Here is a 22845-nt window from a genome sequence, read left to right as displayed (position 1 = left end):
GTCTTACTTACAAACAGTTGCTCTCTTGCTAGGATACCAAATTGCTCTCTTTTGCTAGGAAAGCAAATACCCTTACAAATTGGGTAGGTTAGGGTAGCAACCGTTAAACACTTGGTATCAGAGCACGAGATGCCGTGGAGCGACAGGTCACAACAAGAGGTATTACATGGAAATTCAACCTCCACAGCTTTCAGTTCTTTTATGGCATTTGTTGCCTTCACTTTAAGTACTATATATCTGCATAATTGTCATTGCAAAGGTTTACACCAGCACAAAATAACCTTTTTCTTTTCAATTCCTTTAAGCACGCCATCCAAATCTTCTTGAGAACAATACAATAATTAGCAATTATTGTTACAACCTCCTCTGTGTGGTTTTTAGTCAGGGAAAGTAATCCAACAAGAAAGATGCATGACTTGTTCCTAAATCCCAATATTAATTTAACATCAAAACACATCACCTTGTTTTTAAGCATGAATCCATAAACCTTCAAACTCTAAAGCTAAAGGTACTTAACTTAGTATGAGCACAAGTTGTCATGCATCCTTGATGGTGGAAAACTTAAGAGGACGATTTGTCTACAGGATGGTTAGTCCTGGGGTGAGAAAGGGTGTCGGTTCACAACATCATCACTGCCCCTTCTAGAATTGTCAACACTGGCCGCAGTGTCCCTTCATTAAAAAGGGCAAGAATGGTGCCACCAGCACTAAATACAAGGAAGAAGCTCTATCATCTTTGAGATTAACAGTACCTTGAACCTGCTTTCCGTTTGAAAAGAAGATCCTGCATTTCATATGCCCCATCTTTCAAGGAGTTCCGCGACGTGTTCACCTGTTAAATAACCTATCACAGCTGCCAAAACCCCTCCTGAAAGGTATGCAACCGGCGTCCAGATATAGCTCTTTTTCGACACTTTGGCTTTCCCCAACGAAAGGAGAGTCGCAGTTACTATTGTCACTCCACAGCACAATATGAATTTATCATCCCTGTCGTCTGTTTCTCTGTAAGAAAACGCATAGATCAGTGGTGACAGCACACCAAAGACAAGATATGATATAAGGGCTACTGTTCCATGCAGGAGCAGGCTTACGCCGACTATATCTCTGTAGTGACGTTCATGGTGATGGTAGAGATTCAATACCTGCAAAACACAGCACAAATTTCAGTCTTAACAAATCCATCAGCCCATTTTACAAAGGTTTTATAGGAAATTATAAATCCTTCAAATTTTAGTAGCATCGGGGATGACAGCACTCACAGTATGGTAGAATCCGATGAGTCCAGAGAACAAAGTTGCTAAGCCCATGTATACAACCGTCCCTATGCAAACAAAGAAAGCAAGTCAATGTACGTGAATATTTAGCACCCCTACTTTAATTCAATTGCTACTAACGGGTTTTCATTGATGCCTCCTACACAGACAGGTGATATTTTTCATTGATGCCCACCCAAATCCCAACATCTTTCTAAGACCATGCACGGCATGCAAGATGACAGGATTAGTCATAGGTGCATACGAGTGATAGCATTGCCTCCGGCTGCAGAAGAAGTGACTCCTAAACTGGCAATAGATATGTCCAGTCCACCATAAACAATGCTCTTCAAAATGTCCCACCCATCTGCTTCCGTAATCTTCTTGCCAGGCAAAACTAGGGCGGTCTCGGGAACTGTCCCAACTTCTACGTCTGCTGGATCACCAGCGGGAACAACTTTTTGAGGCATCAGAGGCTCTGAAAGATCACCTGCAAGAAAGCGAAGATCTAGATTTACATCGATTATCGAACTGATCGAAAACAAAAACATGATCAGGTGAAAGGGATCAAAAAGATAAATTAAGCACCTGCATCTACAGGCGGTTGAAAGCTTGGAAAAAACTGCATGCCCCTTGGATGCTTCTGAGGTCTGCTTTTCTCATATTTATAGAACGGTTTTTCTGGAATGATCTGCCCAGTCTCTAGTTGAGATTCTTCTTGTGATACCATATCCTCTTCAATTTCTGTTGTTTTTCGGAATTTTTCTGCTGCATCAGAATCTTGCACATGAGAAGGTTTAGAAGAAGGTAAGCCTTGATCTGCCAAACCTGGTATAGCAAATCCAGTAGAAGGAAGAGATACCAATGTTGTTTTGGGTCCTGCTTTCATTCCTAATACTTCATCCACTTTTATTGATGCATTTAACGTCACTGTCTGATCTAGTGTCATAGATCCTATGGTCTGAGAGGTTTGCTGAGGAGCCATTGACTTGATGTTCTTGGGAGGCCTTTCGCCTGGATAACCCTTTTCCGATGGTGTCACTGCGAACACATTGATTTTGCCTGTAATGTGGGCTTTTATCGTTGTCTCTTGCTCGATGTAGTTTTTTTCCTGTTTTCTTCCAGGTTGGTCCTGTTTAACTTCTGCAGAACAAAGAACCATTTGAGAGCTTGCCAACCACAGTTGGATTGAGGAGAGAAAAAAAATGCCAAAAAAGTGTATAGACATCCAAAAAAATCCAATACAGTGACCCAAATACGAGATGATGAATCTAAAGGACCTGCTAAGAGAGTTTGACCCCAAGGATAGTTGGGAAGTATTGTTGGGCCCAGCCCACTAGTACAGTCCACATCTTCAGGTCGGACAGCATCTCCATCCTCTGCTTTGTCCTCATGCTTTTGTAGTGAAGATGTTGGTTTCTTACTTTCTTTATTTTTTCTGCTTCCTTCAAAAGAAGTGTGCCAGGCACCACCATTTTCCTCTGCAAAAAGCACAGTTAAAAGGTTCAATCTCATTTAGAGAAAGGCTTAAAGATTTTGTGTAACCTTAATCCTCAAGGATCCTGTCACCAAACACACATCAGGAGACCGATAGGGAGAAGTGTATCCTTTCCCATTGTCCCTAATGCTATGAGATAAAGGGTCTTTTGACCGCCTCTTTAGAGTGCAGATCCACGAATTGTGCCAAGACTTAAAGAACAAGACCAGAAATGTGTACCAGTGGCTATTACACAGATGGAACCACACCATGCGGCTTGGCAGTTTTTACCATGGGTCAGCTAGAGGTTGAGGAGCTAGTCATCTGAGCCACCGTGACTCTATGTTAGCAAGAGTATGCACAAATAAGGGCGACTCTAAAAGGCAATATACAGCACCATTGCAGAAGCCAACTCTCCCCTATACATTCTTTGGCTGCTTCATAAATGAACTGGTTTATACCACACACTCACCAGAGGAGCTGTAATGCCATCTAGAAGCCTCATAGAAGTTTCTCCGGGGTAGCTAGTTTTGTTAGACCAAGTCGTTTACATCTAGTAGAGATCTAGTAGAGCCAAATCACAAATGCGAGTGGTTTTACATCACTGGCTCAGATTGAAAGAAAGTGTTTTAACACCCATTTTCAGCAGATCAATACCAACGCAAACCAATCCTCCTCCTGCACCACCACTCACCTGATGCACATTCATGAATCATTCGAAAGATAGACCTGATACAGAGTGCGCCATATGAGAGAGGTGGCAGAGGATATATGGAGATTGCCGCGGCTTCCTTTATATCCGTCTATGCAGGTGGATAATCTGGGTGATACTGATTGTTGCTAAGCTTCAACCACACATCTGATGCCACTTTTTCAAGGTACGAAGATAGTAGAAGCCAAATTAACTGAACACTAGGACACCGTTATCAAGCACGGCAGTTGGCACTGCATGCAAGTCTATACAGAGACCACTTCTTATGTAGGCATGTGCCACACAGTAATATGCTTTCGTCTCTCAGAACGAACACGCATCAGCAACCACATTTCTATAATGTAGTTTAGTTGGAAATTCTAACACATGTTTAATCAACTGACTCGAGTATGTTGGGTATGAATAAGCCTAAAGCAAAGTAGGTTAGGACGATTTGAGAGCAACATGCAAAGCTATTTTCGCATGGAAGAAGCAGGTGTTATTAGTTACCATGTTCGGTTTTCTTTACAGAGCATATGCCCCAAGGATAGGGAGGTAGAACTGCAAAAGCAACTCCTTCAAGATCATGACCATGAGTACCATTTTGATGAGTTCTAATATCCTCATCTCTTAGTCTAAGTATCGGTACCTCTTCAAGGACATCTGCAAGGTAGGAGATAAGATGCACCTATCAGAATCAACTCATCAATCTGACATTTACCATGCAAAAGCTACCAGATAGTGAATAAAACCTTCAGATTGTGTAGCGGCACCCCACGGGTAAGCAGGGAACACAGCAGAGACAAGGTCACAGCTCAATCCATCATCATCAGCCAGTTTCTTCTCTTTTTCCTCTACAACCTTGGCCCCAGGCTCAATCCTGGTCACGACACCTTCATTTTGGTTGGAGTGTGCGCCTGAAAAGACCAAGATGAGAACATGAAGTCCAGTCAGCTTTTACTTCCAACCACCATAGCAAAGAGCTGAAAACGCATATCCAACGAACAGAAGGTTTTCACGTATGTGAGATGGTGCATCCACCACCTTCAGCTTTTGAAAATGATCCCCAAGGGTAGTCAGGTAACAAGGCCGGAACAAGCCCACAAGTACAATGCCGGTCGTCGGTCCAATGCTGTGATGTTTCTGTTTGCAAGACTCCCTGCATGACTGAATCTTCGACCTGGATAGCACTAGTATCCACATCCTCAGGACCATGTTCCAGCTCAGAAGCAGATTGTTGAGCCACCTCTACAGTCAATCAAGCCCAGGGTCATTAGATGCATTAAACAACTGGTAGTGTGGGAGATTTTATGATGCACAAGCAGCAGTTTAGACCCATAAATCTTTGAAACGGCTCTACATCACACCCAGTGTTATCTATGTTTTCTTGCATGTAAAATCCAATCATGACAACCACGATATCTCTGTTCTACGCTATCTGTTTTCCTTAAAAGCTTAAGCAATGTGTAGAGATGATGCATTGAAGACCTTCAAGTTTTGGAGCAGAACGCCAAGGGTAGAAAGGGGACAAGGCAGGGGCAAGCCCACAAGTACAGTGTCTTTCTTCAGATAGCTTTTCTTCGGACTTTTTGCTTCGTGGCATATCCTGTGTGGCATCATTTTGCATCTGCTCAACATCATGGGAAAGAGCCCCAGTTTCTACAGTCAAAAGAACCCCTTCTGCATCCAAAGTATTACCCAAGATTACTATACATATAAACAAGTGCATTGCATCACAAAGTATGATCTCGCTATGGAATGAAGTATCAAATCTTGACTTGAAAATACTTCAAGAGCTCCCACTTGACTGGAGCGAGAGATCGTGCAGTTACAACCTTCGGCTTTGGTACAGAAGCCCCAGGGATAAGGAGGAAGCAAGGCAGGAGCAAGCCCACAAGTACAAGTTCTCTCCTCAGTCAAAGGTTGAGAGTTTTCTTCAGAGAGTTTAGCTTGTGACACATCCTCTTGCACCTGCTCTACATCCTGAGAAACTGCCCCGGTATGAACCACCTTTATGCCAGTTTGTGTCTCGTTAGTAGATTGATTGACAACTTCTGAAACTGCCCCAGTATCGACAACCCCTATGCCAGTTTCTGTCTGGCTTGAAGATTGATAGACTGCTCCTGCGTTCAAAAGTAGCCCAAGATTACCATACATAAAAAAACAGCTGCAGTCCATCACATCTCATGATGTTGATCCTACAGCTAAGTAGTTGAATTTGACTTTGAAGATAAGCCTTGATACACTGCACTTGAATGGAGCAAACTCATGACTATTATAACAGCTACTTGACTTAATGGCATCATGTGCCACACTCGTGTACCAAAAACACATAAAAGCTGCGATTGGAAACCCCATTTCACAAAAACACTCAGATTCAAAGCTAATAAAAGAATACTGGCCAAGCAAGTCAACCTTTCACCAGAGTAGACAAGATTGATTAAAAAATCGAAAGAAAACATGTACTGCACAAATGATCCAAGGCTGTGTTGAGATCTATCACAGCAAAGCAGCATGTAAAAAAGCCACCCAGTCCATTCTTTTTTATTGAAAATAGTAGAGCCTAAACATGTGCTGCCCAGTTTGCCCTAGCTCAAATCCAATGGAAATCACTAGTGACACTTGACCCTGGGACCAATGGACCACCTCACGCCTTGTCCAGCACCACCCACAACACTGCCAATCAGCACTTCAAGATTTGCATTCTAATCAGGGGGTGGGATTATGTATTGGAGAAATGTATAGACCGGATCGGTATATGCATTACCATTTCAGTAATTATTTTGTACTCTATGGTCTAAGGTTTGCAATTTAGATATAATGGACATGATTATTGTTGGCATTTCATTTTATTGTCAAGGGTTCCTTCCCCTTTTCCCTTGGTTTGTTGCTGGGGGTAGCTTGTCTTGGTTGGTGAGATGCTTCTCTTCGCATGGGTAATCATGAGAAATGTGTTTCATCCACTTTGAGGATTTAGGGTCTCGGCAAATGTTTCATCTCCCAAGGAGAAACCAGAAGGTTTTGAGTTGGCATACCCATCCTGTAATATCACACAACCCCATGGAAGTATCAAGTTCTGAAGATCGTAAGTACAGTTTAGAGTTAAAATAACGCTTGCCCATAGCTAAGCACTAGGTTAGCAAATGTGGCTTGCAATTCATGAACAGCAGGCCCTAAGCTCACACATAAAAGAGCTTCTACATGTCTCAAAAATAATAATGAAGATATTTACAAGGATTTGAGTGAATACATTCAATATTGATTTATGTTGATCCATTGAGGCATGAAATGTTGAAATATACAAGTGAATAGGGTGTGTGCGGGAACAAGCCCTTGGTTAGAGGCTATAAAAGAGAATGTGTAAATGTGAGAGAACTTGTGAAAAGGTGAGAAGAATCTACTGGGAGAGAATAAAGGGTAGCATGAGAAGATTTAGGAGGTGTGGAAATATTCTGGGAGAGGTGGAGAGAATCAAGCAAAAGAGGTGGAGTGAATCAAGGAGAAATCAGTGGAATTTGATGCTTGGATATAAACACTATAAATTGAGGCATTGGCCTAATGAGAATTTGCTGGTTTTTTATTATCCATGCCTACATTAAGCTATTAGTTAATTATTCACTAATCACGTCTTAATTATCGTCTAATCTCTTTGTTGATGATGTTGATTCTAGCATTTGATCCACCATAGCTCATCACATTGCTGTAATTTTAACGTGGTATCAGAGCCAAGCCTATAATCCATCAAGTTTATCAGTCCATTATCTAGTTAATTAAAATTAGTAGATAATTAAAAAATAATCAATTTTTTAGTTATTTTCAACTAACCCTCTGTATCCCCAGCCAGTGGAGGAGCTCCCTCTCCTTGCACACATCAAATTAGCCCAAACCCTTCTAGCCATAGATAGCCACTTCAATGGTGCTCCAGCCAATCTAATCAAAAGCGCAAACCGTCGCATAGAACTCCAAAAATTCGCAGATTCGCTGGCGCCTGTTTTTTGAGTGAAAAATAAGATCTCTACTTCATCCGATCAAATGGGTCTAATTCCTCTTAGCCCCGGGGGTTTTCAAGCATGCTCTACAAGCTGGTGAAGTCAGAATTTGATTTAATCAAGTCTACAGTGAGATCCAAGCTCTTCATCAAATCTACAGGTGACTTTGGTGAAACAGAGATTAAGCATTCAATGTTTGGTCAAATCTTGTGTTTCTTGGCTTAATTCTCTACTAGACTAATTGCTATTTTGATGGCCTTGAAAGGATTTGAGCTCATTTGAAGTCTAAGGCCCCAGATCTGGGCTCCCCGCACTCTCTCTTTTGTACATAAAATAGAGGATTAATTTGCTAATCAGTGATTAATCAGTACTAATCACTGTATTTTGGTGTAATTGAGGGTTCAAATTAACCATTAGGTATCTGATACAGATCCCTATAACTTCACATTGCAATCTGGAGATGGTTTGATACTCCAACCATTTCGTACAAATTAGTTATCCTTGATTTAATGTAATTGGTAAAATTATGCTAATAAATTTATGGTAATCATCATTTTACATTTAACCCTTGGTTAATGCCTGCAAATCACACTCAAATTCAAGATTATTCACAGCCAAAGTTGCATTTGGGAATGTGCATAAGAATGAATGCTATATGCATTATGTATTGGGCACATTACATCAGTGTAAAAATGGGATCAGACACTGTCCTTGTCCAGAATAAGGCAAGAGGTAAGACCTCCCACATAGATTTGGGTTTGCATTGCATAAAGATACAAGATAAATATCAAAAGCCCAAAAGAACTGTCAACAAAACATTTAAACATGTTGCTCACATGGAGCAAGAAGAACTAACAGACAAGCTCATGGTCCCAGCCATGAAAGAAGAAGAACATCTCTTTCCAAGAAGAGGATCCACACCGAGAAGAAGATCTAGAGGAAGCATTGAAGGAAGACATGGACACGAGAAGAGAAGCTGCCACAAGAAGACTGAAAGAAGAGGAAGACATGGACGCGTGAAGAGAAGCTGCCACGACAAGAAGACTGAAGACAAGAGAAGATATGAGGCTCCAAAGAGTGAGGAGCCATGTGAAAATCTCAGAGAGAGAGAGAGAGAGAGAGACCCCACAACCCAATGTAAAGGAATGAGAGAATGTGTGGCAGAAATTCGGATTCTAACACTTTTTATTTTCTTTTAAGAAGTATTCTATCGAGTAAAACAGAACATAAAAAAAGGCAGGACTCAGCCAAGGAACAAGCGAGACTCATAGAAACATATATACTGCTGCCGAAGCAAGTCAAGCATGTGATGTTCCTAAGTAATCCCAGTGATGCAAGAGAGAGAGCACGCTCGCACACACATGCATATAAAAATATAGACACAAAGAGAACTTTATTAACATCTTACAAAATTACAAAAGACCACAAGGGTCTATAAGACTAGTCACCATGTAGTAGGCCATTAGGCATGTAACACAACTTGACAAAAGAAGAGTGGAAGCTACATAGCCCAACTATGGGCACACACAGTACACTCAGTATTAGCAGAGCCGGGACCAGTTTTGGTCTGCAACCGGACATAGACAAGTATGGACAGGCAGCGGACAGGTCAGCCAGCAGGCCAACCAACTCTAGGAAGAGGCCCAACGGTCGATCTTTCTGCCTCCTTAATCAACAGTCGAGCACTTCACAAGAGCTCGTAAGTGTGCACTTCACAAGAGCTCGGAAGTGTGCATCCAAGGCAGGAAACATCAGACTGTAGCCAGCATTTGGGAAAGAGATTGCATTTCATCCACTTGGGTGCTGCATTGGTTACCTTTTGCTAAGGTTTACACTCCTAATTGAGAGCAATATTTTGAATTTTGGCACAGATTGATATAGAGATTATTAATAGATTGTTGAAATCAGTGTATCATTGCTTATGGGAATGCAAAGAAGCACAGAAGATCTGGGAGTTACGATACACACCACCTGGGAGATTATTGCTAGTATCACAGCATGGCATATGAGGAAGACCAGCCTTTGAGAGTATTCATGTTTATGACACCCAATGTATATGCCCTTTAGGATTTTATATTACTTAATAATACAAGTCTCTTTTCTTTTAAAAAAAGTTCTTGTGTGTTTAAAGTCTTATGTTGTCATTATTCTTCTGCAATTTTTTCTTTTCCACCAATTTGCTTCTGTTCATTGCGTGATAAGGGGTCAGCCATAGAATCAAAAGAAAACTGGTTTGGAAAAGGAACTCTTTTGTACCCTTGGGTTATTTTCAAATTTAAGCACTGCACTTATGGCCACTGATGAGAACATGAGAACAGATGGCAGCTTTGGCCATTATGCTGGCGGCACAACTCGATAACTAGATACCGGCCCTCAATAATCAGGTGGTAGCCTCGCTCCAGCTCAAGGTGTTGTAATGTGAACACGCTCTAGTGTGTAACACCCACATGCATGCAACGGTTTACAACCGTCATGTTCTTTATATGGATGGAAGCTATGGTGTTCATCTTCAATCTACTACGCCCTCCTGGGCTCTGCTTAAAATCCTACATGGTATCATCGAGTTTATCAAACGCTCCTGTGGCCCTATTCCGTCTGCCCTCCTTCCCGCACCCGACCTTGGCTCTGTTCAATGGCTTCTCTGAGCCTCATATCCCTACAAACCCTAATCTTCAAGTAGCCAAGCCTCATCCCTTCAATGAGAAATCCAATCAAAAAAAGGCGAACTCTAATCTCCTTGCAGCAGGTGTAATCAAAAAAGCACCTCTTGGTGTAGACAAATATCCTGCATCGAATTTCCCAGATGAACAAGCCCAGGCACATCCTATTAATGGGCCAAAAACAACATGAAACAAGTGTTGGCGAGGTTCAGAGGAGCAAGAAGAAATGGCCGTTTCACTGCCGTAGGGCCCGATCAATCAAGCGTTCACCCTGGTGGCTGCTCCTCCCTTTGGTCGGCGCCCCCCCTGAAGCCTTTTCTCTACAAACTCCGGCGAGTCTGCTCTCTGAGGCCTCATCCTGGCTGGTTGCTCAGACGGCCAATATTTTCTCTCAATTAACAGCCACGATAAATTTCTATTTAAGGGTCGATATTCGATCGATATCAATTGTAACATGCGGAAGCTTGGGGGGAGACCGGTAACTTTAATGGCTTCTTGGCTGAGATAGCTCTCTGCCCTTGACCTTCAATCCTTCACCCTTGTGTTAGCTTCTCCCTTGGCTGTCTTGGCCCTTGAGTAGCTGCAGAGATAGCTCTCTGCCCTTGACCTTCAATCCTTCACCCTTGTGTTAGCTTCTCCCTTGGCTGTCCTGGCCCTTGAGAAGCTTCAGCACCTTTTATGAGTTTCAGTATTTATACCCCCTTCTAATCCTGGCCGGCCTGTTCCTTTTTTTCTCCACGACTTGGTCTTATAGCAATTAAATGCTATTAAATTCAGCGTTTCACACTGATGCCTTGGCCGGCCACCCTGCGCATGAACCTGGCTGCTGAGCAGCCTTGCCCAATCTGTATGGGCAGTCCCCATACTTGGCCGACTGGCTGCTGGGGAGCCCCTTGGCCTGGCCGCCTGGCTGGGCTGTCCTGTGGGCCCTATCGGCTGCCTGGTCATGCCCCTTGGGTTGGCCGACAGCTTGCCCAGCCCAGAGCTAGGGCAAGTGGGCACAACATGGGGCCCTCCTGGCCCCTTGGTGTGGTCCATGCCCACTACATGAGCCTTCGGCTTGGCTCTGGGGTAGCCCTATGGGTTGGCCCCTATTTTACATGCAAACCTACATGTCCACACACAAGTCTAGCATCCAGTATCATACCAGATACACAAAACCACTGACATCATTTCAAAAGGAGACTCACAGCGTGGACTGGCAATGCTTCATGTGCAGGACAATGCATACCTGACCTCGGACGCATGGAGTGGGAACCCTGACTGACTTGTCCCGGACTAGGCTCACATGGGACCAGTTTTTCACTTCAGGTCTAGCACCTTCCTGAAAAGATATGTCCACGTGGCATCCAAGTGCGGGATGCACGTGACATCCCCTTTTGCTTAACTTAATGGAAGCTGCATAGCCTCCAAATAGTCCGTCAATAAAGCCGGATAGTCGTCGAAGAACTCTTTGTCAAGCCATACCGCTTCGTGGGTCCCTCGGTCCTAAAACTTTGTGAGGAACTATCTTTGTCTTCGACCTAAGCCATGCTTGAAGCGGTGCAAAAGGATCCCGGACTGGGCTCACGTGGGACCAGTTTTCCACTCCAGGTCCTGCACTTTCTTGTTCAGATATGTCCACGTGGCATCCAGGTGCGGGATGCACGTGACATCAATGGTGGTGATGCTCCTCCAACCGGCAGCCCAAATGTGTAGCCTGTTGGAGATGCAATCCACACTTCTAGAGAGAACCAGCTCATGAGGTGAGACTGGGTTTGAATCTTGGCAAGATGAGGTTTCTACAAATTGGATTATCGGAGGTCACCTAACACCTTAAGGTTTTGGGATCTGGATGGCTAGACCAATTTGTTTAAGCAGGCTTGCACAGGAACACAACTGGTATGGGTGACCTCTCGGGAAGTGGGAGGATCCATATTTCCAACATGGTATCAGAACCCAGGTTGTGATGTTGGAAGCTAAGACCTCAACCAAAGTGTGGCTTGAGAGGGAGTGTTGGAGATGCAATCCACACTTCTAGAGAGAACCAGCTCACGTGGTGAGACTGGGTTTGAATCTTGGCAAGTTGAGGTTTCTACAAATTGGATTACCGGAAGTCACCTAACACCTTAAGGTTTTGGGGTCTGGATGGCTAGACCAATTTGTGGAACACCTCAGTTAAGAGCACTTCCGCAGGAATACAACTGGGATGGGTGACCTCTCGGGAAGTGGGAGTATACATGTTTCCAACATAGCCAAGATAGATAACTCTATACTCAATAATCTCAATGGCCCTGTTTCTGCAACGCATGAAGTAAATGAAATCTTCTCTCTCAACCAAGGTAATCTTGCCCAATTCACAAAAGCGGAAGGTCCATTTGATGGGCACGAAGCAAAAGTGGTAGAACTACCCTGCAGAGGTCTAGATCGTGTTGCCATAAAAGACATTCCATTTTTCCGGCATTCACGATTCAGTTGCAAAACCTGCAAACTGATCATGCTCAATCCCATCCTGTGGATATAGCTGAAGTGCAAAAGTTTGCAGAGTGCCAGTTTACACGTATCATTCAACGAGCTCATGAGTCTCCCATGTTCCAGTCAATATTCTTGCGGTTTCCATAAAAAAAGATACAAATCAAGCACACCCCTCCCGGTTTTATGTCAACAACCGCCTGCTTGTAATTTTCTTTGTGCCAAAGTCTATCCCTTAAGCCCTCTCTGCATCCATCACATCTATGTTTTTCTCCTGAAGCACACCTCGGGACAGCAGCCCATTCTTTGCTCATTCTCCATCGACTTGGGATAGCAGCCCTCTCTGCTCATCATCCTCCATCGACTTGGGACAGCAGCCCTCTCTGCTCATCATCATCTGACGACATCGGGACAGCAGCCCTCTCTGCTCTTCACCACCTACCTCGTGAAGGCAGCACACCATCTGCCTAGGACAGCAGCCCTCTCTGCTCCTCAAATCTGTGTTTCTCCTACAGGCCACTCATCTGCAGGTTTGTGTTGTCTTCATCACCTCACCTTCGAAGAGCCATCGCCTCACATCAACACGTGCCTTTGTTTTGAGGACTACAGGAGCTCTGGATAGGCGAACACGGTGCTGTAAAGCACACTATAGGACCCTTTGAACGATACGCTCGTTTCGAGCTATCACACGCCCTAGTCCAGGTTCGACCATAAGTAAGGGGGTCAAAAACAGGTTAAAAACGATCTAAAAACAAGTAAAAACGGGGTGCGAAATACCCAAAAAACCACTTGTGTGGGCTTCAAGGGTAGTTACCAACGCACGTAGGGTACCCACGTCACATGTATCTACGCTCTGGTCGGGTGCTAGAGTCTGAGCCACTAGAAAGCGTTTCAGTTTACGCAGGCTCACACTATCTCTCCACGTTGGCATCTTGGCCTTCCGCTGGGACCCAAGGAAGTGCAACCCAAGATCCACGAATAGTGGATAGTAACTCGTCCTCTGACTCAGAAGCCATGGAAGGGCACCCTACCAAGAACCCTGAGGAAACAAGCCAAAACATGCCAGTTTGGGTCCCACAATCCGGATCTAGCATGTTTAGTCGTCTAATAGAGACCTTTAGTAGAGCTACACGCTCTGAGCATGTGACAAGCAAAGTAAATGAAGAAGGAGGGGTAGTGGATTCGCCATTCACATCTCCTGTAGACCCTACCCTCCCAAAGAGTATCCATGTGGATATTCTACCCACTTCGTTTAATGAGGGCCCTACTGAGCTACCACCTTCCGATGCTCTTCCTAAAGTAGAGGTCCCTAGAAGCCAATCCATAAGAAGTGACATTGCGTCCACTTCAAGAGAACCGTTTGGCACACCAAGTCTAGATGGGATATTTCTCAATGAAAATTGGGAATATGATCTACACACAGAGACTCTAACTGACCTATACACGGGTTACACATACCATGTAGGTTGGTTAGAAGTCCTACGATCTACATCTAGCGCCACTAATCTAGAGGAGCAACAACAAATGATATGTGAGATTATTCATAGAATTATCAGCACCCTCACCACCAGAGTTCGCAACCCTCAGGTACCGCAGCACCCTTGTCACGAGAGCCTATACCACTACACCTTCCACTGCCCACTACAGACATCTACCACCTCGGAGTGCCTCCGCATCCACCAACGCGAGCCTTCGACACCGACCACCTCTCGGAGTGCCTTCACCTCACATCGATGCGAGCCTTCGCCACCGACTGTGCTTCAGCTCCGACCTCGTCTTTGCTTCTTGGACAGTCTACTACTCATAGTCTCTTCACATCTGAGGGCCTCTTGTATAGGATTACATTCACCTTCATACATACACTCATTCATCCATTTCATGCTGTGTTGATTTGCTCTGATCTCTCGTACATTTGGTTCTTTCGTCCTTTTTCTCTCTCTCACATGGTATCAGAGCTATCGTGAGCAAAGGGGTTGAAGACCTCAAGAGCACACAACATGGATCGTCTACCCATGATTCCGAAGGACCAGCCTTTGTCACCAAATGTTGATTCTCCTTACTCTGATCTGGCCTACACAGGGGGATGGGACTTCTTACTCATTGGGGAGCCCCATTCAAGGTCTTACACTGGGAGACGATCAAGCCTGTCTACACCTACTCACCCTCTACAACTTTGCTATCACTATCTTCCTCTCGAAGCTTATCAAACTTCGCTCCCAAAGGGGGAGACATTCCTTATGCCAGTGTATCAGTGTGGGACCCTGGTATCCTTATCTTCCCTCATCTTCTCTCATGGTCCCCTTTTGGCCTGAAAAGGGGGCTTTTATTTGATTTTTGGTCTTGTGCTGCTGGCTGACAGGGCCGACCAGTAGCCCAACCCCATATATATAAGTATCGCGTCATCAGCATAACACCTCATCATAATTAACATTATCCTGCTGCTGCTGGCCTACCTCTGCAGCAGCCTGGATCTCCATCACATCTGCGTTTTTCTCCTGCAGCACACCTCGGGAGAGCAGCCCTCTCTGCATCCATAACATCTGTATTTTTCTCCTGCAGCACACCTCGGGACAGCAGTCCTCTTTGAATCCATTACATCTGTGTTTTACTCCTGCAGCACACCTCGGGACAGCAGCCCATTCTCTGCTACACACATTCATCCATTTCATGATGTGTTGATTTGCTCTAATCTCTCATACATCTGGTTCTTTCGTCCTTTTGCCCTCTACCAATGTAATCTTAAGAAGCAGTGAAAGAATTATTGTCACCTCCATCCATCCACTGCATGGTGACATGTCAATACCAAAAAGTGCAAGTTTTGGGTTAGTGAGTGCAATGTGCATTTCGTGAGCCCTACCTATGACAAAAAGCCACCCTCAAGATAGAGTCCCCACAATGGTGCCCTAGTCCTAGTCTGCACCCTAAAAGTACGCTAGTCCTATACCATGCACTCCTAGTCTTCACGGTTCACAAATGGGACTAACCAGTGGGTGAACCAATAGCTTGACCCTTGAGGCCTGGCCTGCCCGGACTGGCTGATTTGGGTGTCTTGCTTGCTGGCTGCCTAACTGCATGTCTGACACCTAGACTTTTGCCTAATAAGCTGCCTGGACATTTGTACAAAGGTCCACTTCATGTGGGTTACAAAACTATGGGGAATTTGCACATATGAATCGCTGGACTTACCCTAGGATACCGTGATGGCAATTGGCGACTTGTCCTAAGACTCATGCTAGTGCTGCAAACACATTTCTTCTTCAGGCAAGCCTGCATGGCATCAAAGAGTCCCTTCCCCCTCTCTCTCTCTCTCTCTCTCCATGTTCGGACTGTTAGCTTGTTTATGCACACTTTTGCACCACTGCTTGGTCTCACATACCATTTGGGTCTTTCATAGACATTAATAAAAAATCTTTCTTTCTCTGCATTTTAAAACAGGAATTCAGCAGTGAAATGTTACCTGGACTTCTAGCCTTTGCCTGAGTCATTCCCCATGGGTAAGGTGGGAAGAAAAAAGGCAAGCAATTGAAAGCATCTCTTCCACCATCTGCTTGGAATTGGTTCAATAGCTGATGACCTGAAACAAAACTTGTTACAGTGTTTTACAGATAACGACATACACATTGTGCACAAAAACATCATTACTTTCAATACACCTATCATCCACGCACCCTTTCATGATGCCAATCAAGCACACAAGAAAATATAAATAGAAAGACAATTGTACTACATTAAAAATAGAACAAATTGTAACTACTATTTGTAGTAAAATATACTAACCTTTTCGGAAGAAGAGAGAGAAGCATGCCAAGCAACCAAAGGCCACAGTGTCTTGCAAACTTTCGTCTTCTTGTTTTTCTTGCTCCTCTCCTGTTTCTGTACTTTCGAGTGGATAGCGTTGCTCTGGGACTTCAGCTTCATCTTGTAAAGGGTCCGGATACCATCTGTCAACAGATATCAGGCTTGACCTTTTTCTTTTGCGCAAAATCACTCTCCTTGTTACACAAGAACCGCACACAGGACACAGCAAATCATGTGTCTTCTGATGATGCTTCAACACCTTAACAATCTCTTCGACCATCTCCCCTGTTGATGTACTTGTTTGAAGTGCACGAGTCCAATACTCTCTAAGCTGTTCATCTTCCTCTTCCACATTGTTGTCACTAGTGAAACCCTTCTTAACATAGTCATCAGTTTTCCCTGTAATATCATCAGGAACCTGCTCATCCGATTCCACGACCTCGGGCGTAATTTCCATGGTTTCATCTAGAGCAGTCACTCTAGAAGAAGAGGGTTCACTTTCTCCATCGGCAGGGGCTTCGGGGCTCATCTGTTCATCATGCGCATTGACACTTTCATCTGTCACGGTTTCCTCTTCACAAGTGAAACTCTTCTTGACATACTCAACTGTTGCCCCTGTAGTATCACCAGCAGCCAGCTCCTCTGATTCCACGGCTTCGGAAACAATCTCCATGGATTCATCTAAAGCAGCATTTGTAGAAGAGGTGGATTCACTTTGTTCATCAGCAGGAGCTTCCTGCATATCAACACTTCCATATCTCTCGGTTTCCTTTTCTTCTGTCGCAGTACCAAGAGCTTCCGTGGATGAGTCTCCAGAAGACTCCTCGCTGTAAACTTGGTCTTGTTCAGATTCTGAGTCTCCGGAACTCAGCTCACCTGTTTCAGTTTCTTCGTTCCTTGATGTAGACACAGTATCTCCCCTTTCTTCCAGGGGGGATTCCATAAAGAAATTTTTCTGTTAACTTTCAAACAGGAGCGTATGTTGCCTCAGGATGCAGGCTTCACTCATAAAAGAATTGTCACTTCAGCCACCCGTAAGCAGCCATGAGCGAATACCCTGCTTGCCGAGATGTGCCCCTGTCTGTGAGACAAGCAAGTGGCAAAACAGCAAGGGCAATGGCAGCCGGGCTAGACTGACCAAAATCTGCCCTTCAGCAATAGGGACAATCAACAAGAACAAACTGTTGAAAGTTTAAATGAGCAGAGGGGTGAAGTTATGGTGTGAAAAAGAGTATACATGAAGCATAGAGGAGGATATGGAATGGTTGAGATGTGGAAATCTCTCTCTCCCTCACACACAGCTTGCATAACGCAAGGAGAAGAAGAGGCAATGGTTAGAATCAAAACCTCTCTCTTTCTCTCTCTCTCTCTCTCTCTCTGTGTCTCGATATGCCCTAGTGCATTACACTCCACTCAGCACTATACGGCTTTTAGTCTCACTCTCTCTCCCTCTCTTACCTGGAGGAAAGCGAGCATAAGTGACCGCCAATTGCAGCCTGCACAAGAGAGTACCTCGAGGTGTTTACCTGCGTACGTTGTGAAGTGTGTTCTAGAGAGAGAGAACCTTGTTGACGAGTGGACGTCGAAGGGGGAGATGCTGTTGCGACATGCCCCAGCTCATGTCTACGCAGCGCTTGCAAAATGCAAGCTGGAGGTGAGCGCCAGGGGCGGGGGCTGCGACGCCCACTCGGACTCCCGCAAACGGACAAAGTGGTGAGGGCCAGCCATTAAGTGTGACTCACGTGCACCTGTTGCGCCGAGTCATTGTCTCTCGCGCGCTCTCTCTCTCTCTCTCTCTCTCTCTCTCTAGACTCTCGCTCTCTCTGCCTCACACACGCGTCACAGCCCGCACATGTTTTTGTACCTCAAACGGTAATAATTGATTATATTTTCTAATGGCAGTGGGACCTACCTGCTAAGTTTTGTAACTGCTCTACAGTTAACAGCAGCCCATGGGCTCACGAGTCAGGACTCAGAACGTGTAAAAAGCCGTGTGAGATGAGTGGCAGCCTGGCACCTCCAAAAAAAAATCCTCTAGGCGCTCTCTCTCTCTCTCTCTCTCTCCCTCTCCCTCTTTCTTTCTTTCTTTCTTTTTTTTTTTAGAAATGAAAGTTGACTATCAATTTGTTCCACCCATTGTTGTTCCTTGTCCCTCAACCTTTTTTTTTCTTGGGGATACAAGCACACTCTTTGAAAGGAAAAGCCATATAATTAGTCAAATTTACACCAACTATAATAAGGCACATAATCACTCAAATTAACACTATTTATTATAGTATTAGTAAGTACTAACTACTACTATTTTTTTTGAGACAAGCACACACATTTCCTCTTGAGGTTTAACTTGAAAAGAAAAGGCATCTAATTAGTCAAATTAACACCATTTATAATAGTATTACTTCTAACACCATTTATAATATTATTACTGCTAGCATGTTTAAAAATATAGCAAGGAAGTAATGAGGAGATTGGTAGAGAAAAATGTGGGGAGATGGGCACTTCTTTTTTTGTAGCTCATTAATGCATAAGGTGACTTTTTGATCCATGTTAAGCACATGGGCTCATCAAATCTCATGAGGCTCGCACAAAAATCAAAGGTCAACCAATTCTCAAAATTGAGCCAAGTGTAACCACAAAATGGTTTCCTTGGGTGCCACACCAATGAGGCAACCCCATGCCTCACATGAATAGGACCGAGGTGGCTCTTATTTAAAACCACACGAGCATCCAGTAAGGTTCACATGCTAAAATTTTGATACAACAGTAGAAATTCAAGCATCCACTAGAAGTCCAAACATTCAAAACGTGGATTTTAATATGAGAGAGAAAGATGGGATCTAGTCTATTTTATTTGTACATTGAGCCATCACATGAAAGGTCTAATTGAAAAGTGAAAGGAAAAATCACTAGTCGCACAAATTTGTGAAAAAGATAATTATCAAGTTGGCAACTAGTTGGCAAAATTGAAAAAATAGTCATTAATGCATGGAATACTTTTTGAGGTGCTTGGTTCATAGCTAACTACACATGCCAACCTAACTAGTTAAAAAAGACTCAAAGATGTGAGCTCAAACCTACTTTTTACAAGTCCAACAAACAAATCCTACATTTTTTTAGTCGTGTCACTAAGTGACCAGACAACTATTTGGCATCTCCCAACGTTCAATATAGGTAACACGTCTTGGATGCCATTTAAGGAGAGAGAGTCTACTAGCCTTTCCAACATGTGTCATGGGGATCTCGCTACTAAGCCAAAATCTCGAAATGTGCTCAAAAGCTTCATCCACATGTCTAGTGAGCTCGTTCACTGTTTTCATCAGGACCTTTATGACACTTGGAGAAGAATTCTAATTCTCAAGCATCAAAATTAGAGCAAAGCATATACTTGGAACAAATTAAAAGAATTAATCTTACATAAACAATATAAAATAAAGAAGAGAGCTAGAAAGTAGGAAAGAGATCACCGTCCACACAATTGGGTTGAATCTCCCTTGGATAAGTGTGGGGCCCGTTGTACCACTCATCCATATTTATATGTACTAAAAGCTTGCTTTTCAAAAAGAAAATTCCAAAATCCAAAACATAAAAGTTTTTGAGTTTTTTAGCAGAAAATCTCTCCCATAAATGTAGCAAGCCACAAATATAAAGTCTTGGGCCTACCAAAAGTATAAATACTAATTGGTATGTACAAAAGTTTGAGGCCTTAGCTTTATAAAAATATTACTGCCAAAATATGAAACTATAATAGGTGTTCATGTGTCTTCCAAAATATCTCATAATGGGCAACAAATGTTCCACTTGCGATTAACAAATAATCCACCACTCAATCATCGCCTACATCCAAAATAATATTAGTTAGCGCACATAACTAATTAAACACATTCATCCTGACTATATCATACCAATGCACATAGCTGATTAAACACATTAATTTTGGAAAAATGATATAAATAAAAGGCGCATCCAAAATAAAATATCCCCGAGATATTCTCGATTAAAAAATGGGCATCCCCATAGAGGTTATGACTAGCATTCCCTCTTGGTTGGGTCCTCAATTGCGTGGATGGCATGAGTGGATGAGATTTTGGCAAGAACAAAAGAATTACATAAGTGTTGCATGTGCATGTAGTGGTGGTCTCATGGTCAATGATAGACTCGGGCGGCACAAGATGTTATTCTTCATCTACTAATTCAGGAGATTCTTCTAATATAGGATGAGAAGGTAGAAGTCCTCCAAAAGGTCTCAAAAGACTAATGTGAAAAGAATTATGAGAATATGCCAATTGGAGGGTAGCTCTCCAACTTAAACACATTATCGTTTATCTTGGCAATAATCTTGAAAGGTCCATAAAATCTAAGAGCTAACTTTACCACAAGGTTGGTTTCTATGAACTTAAGTCTCCTTTCTTTATAATAGGTTTAGGCATACCTGGATCATTAGAGATATTCTCTATTCAGAATTACCCTCTTGCTCGAGTGTTATCATCCTCATGATTAACTCATGATTAACTCGTTCAAAAAGTAAACCCTGATGTAAATTCTTTGAAACTCTCCTTAAAGCTCAACTTGCTTGAAGACTCACGCTTTAAATGGATCCTCTTACAAGCTATAAAGCCCCTAAGCTTTCACCAAAGCTAAGCTTTAAAAGCCTTAATAAACTTTTTTTTATGTGCAAGCTTTGCTAGTCGCACATAAAAGCCTTAGAAGACTTTAAAGAGTTTTAATGTAAAGCTTTTAAAGTGTTGTAAAGTTTATAGCTTTGAAGATTTAGGTTTTAAAGTGTTGTAAAGCTTGTAAAGCTTTACAGCTTTGAAGCTTTAGGTGGGGCTTTTCTTCTTCTTCTTCTTCTTCTTCTTCTTCTTCTTCTTTTAGAAAGCTTTAGGAATTTTTGGGCTTAGGTTTAATCCTTGTAAAACATTTGGATAGGCTTATGCTTATAGCGCCTTTTTTTTATGTGTGTGTATATGTAAAAGCTTGCCTAAAGCTAAAGCCTAGCTTATAGGCTAGCTAAGCTAAACAATAGCTTTAGCTATATAGCTAACAAAACAAGGTCGATGGCATGTAAATCAAATGAACCAGCCAATGTGAGGATGGCAACGCAAAAGAAAAGAAAAGAAGTGAATTGCTTACAAAAAGGAAACGGGCGATAAATGCAAACCATATTTTTTTTAAAGATAATCTTGTATAATAGCAGCGCCCCACACCGTTGAATTACCCAAATTTTCAATTCTAAAACTTTTGCAAATTAGATAACAGACGATTGATGCGCTCAAGACTTACTCATTCCATCCATGACCTCTGATTTTGGAGAGGTTGACAAATTTGAAAAGCGGATTTGGAGCTTTGAGTGGTTTTGGAAGATGGCTTTGGGAAAGGTGGTGAAGATAAAGTTTTGTCCAATGGTTATAAAATTCTTTTCCTATTGCCCAATGGTCCCTAAAAACATGTAACTTGACCTAATCAAAAGTATAAAATCTTTTGAGTTTTTGAGCATGAAATCTATCCCATAAATATAGCAAGCTACAAATATATAAGTCTTGGGCCTACCAAAAGTATTAATATTAATTGGTATGTACAAAGATTTGAGGCCTTAGTCTTACAAAAAATTAGTGCCAAAATCTGAATCCATAATAGGTATTCACATGTCTTCCAAAATATCTCATAGTGGCCCAACAAATATTCCACTCGTGATTAACAAATAATCCACCACTCAATCATCGCCTATATCCAAAATAATATTACTGAGCGCACACAATCGATTAAACACATTAATCCCTGACTATATTATACCAGCGTGCACAGCTAATTAAACATATTAATCCATGATAATATAGCTTACACCAACATGTACAACAATATAGAATCTATACACATACTAAAAATCAGACTAACCAATAACAATTAAAAAAGATGATGAGAAAGAGCACATATCAAATAAGAGAATGAAATTACGACTCTGCTGTTACTACAGGCCGTGAGCATGGAATTTTTGTGGATTAATACGAGTGACCTTATCCTGGACCTAGATTGTCTGGATTGTTACTATCAAGGGCAGCTAATCATTCCTCCTTTCCAAACCCACTCATGATATTTTTATGCGTCACTAGGGGAGTAATGTTGTGGAGCCACCTTTGTGGACCTGTTCTACTTATAGTTTCATCCCCTTTCACCATGTCTTAGCTGTTAAGCATCCTATGTTGTCCACAACATCCTACTTATATTGGTACTGTAGAACTTATTAGGCACTACGAGATAGGACTCTTACAGTCCATGGTAGAAGAAACCCCACAAACAACGACATGATGACGTGTGTACTTTACCCAGTGGGAGGACCCTATAAAGTAAGGAATGCACAGGAAGAGCTTGTAGAGCAAGGGAGGAGGGCAAGAGCTTACGCACTTACACCGTCATTCTATGAAATAATATTATCGACTCCTTATCCCTTATAGAGCATGGTGGATTATTTCTTAGACATGTTAGCTAGCGGGAGCTGCTTAGCTCACTTGCTTGTAGTACCATGCCACATC

The 22845-nt window shown here is 42.8% G+C and overlaps 1 protein-coding gene across 9 annotated transcripts; it reads right to left on the bottom strand.

The window, feature by feature from the left end:
• Positions 1-323: 323 nt before the first annotated feature.
• LOC147625368 (uncharacterized) lies at positions 324-18087 on the bottom strand. Of its 9 annotated transcripts, none has more exons than XM_086818704.1 (13): positions 16298-18040; positions 15978-16094; positions 5256-5543; positions 4909-5100; positions 4465-4668; positions 4173-4337; positions 3931-4083; positions 2533-2733; positions 1841-2395; positions 1518-1742; positions 1259-1320; positions 1091-1141; positions 324-1001 (listed from the first exon to the last, which is right to left on the bottom strand). In XM_086818704.1, the coding sequence occupies exons 1-13, from the start codon at positions 17259-17261 to the stop codon at positions 981-983; spliced, it is 3198 nt and encodes a 1065-aa protein (XP_086674830.1). In that variant the 5' UTR covers positions 17262-18040; the 3' UTR covers positions 324-980. The 9 variants fall into 9 exon arrangements, with proteins under 9 accessions (XP_086674830.1, XP_086674825.1, XP_086674822.1 ...); XM_086818703.1 differs by having other exon boundaries at positions 854-1001; positions 1518-1760; XM_086818699.1 differs by having other exon boundaries at positions 324-1141; positions 16298-18087.
• Between the last annotated feature and the right edge of the window lie 4758 nt (positions 18088-22845).

The sequence above is a fragment of the Cibotium barometz genome, chromosome 24, assembly GCF_041138505.1.
Source record: "Cibotium barometz isolate CiBa-2024 chromosome 24, ASM4113850v1, whole genome shotgun sequence".
Lineage (NCBI taxonomy): Eukaryota > Viridiplantae > Streptophyta > Polypodiopsida > Cyatheales > Cibotiaceae > Cibotium > Cibotium barometz.
Note: the sequence above shows the minus strand (reverse complement) of the source record. Positions and strands in the feature narration are given on the sequence as shown.

Coding starts and splice junctions, on each gene's coding strand:
- LOC147625368 (XM_086818696.1), bottom strand. CDS start 17,261: ATGGAATCCCCCCTGGAAGAAAGGGGAGATACTGTGTCTACATCAAGG. Junction 5,101..5,255: donor CTTCTGTACCAAAGCCGAAG/GTTGTAACTGCA, acceptor CTTTGGATGCAG/AAGGGGTTCTTTTGACTGTA. Junction 2,396..2,532: donor GGGTCAAACTCTCTTAGCAG/GTCCTTTAGATT, acceptor TTTGTTCTGCAG/AAGTTAAACAGGACCAACCT.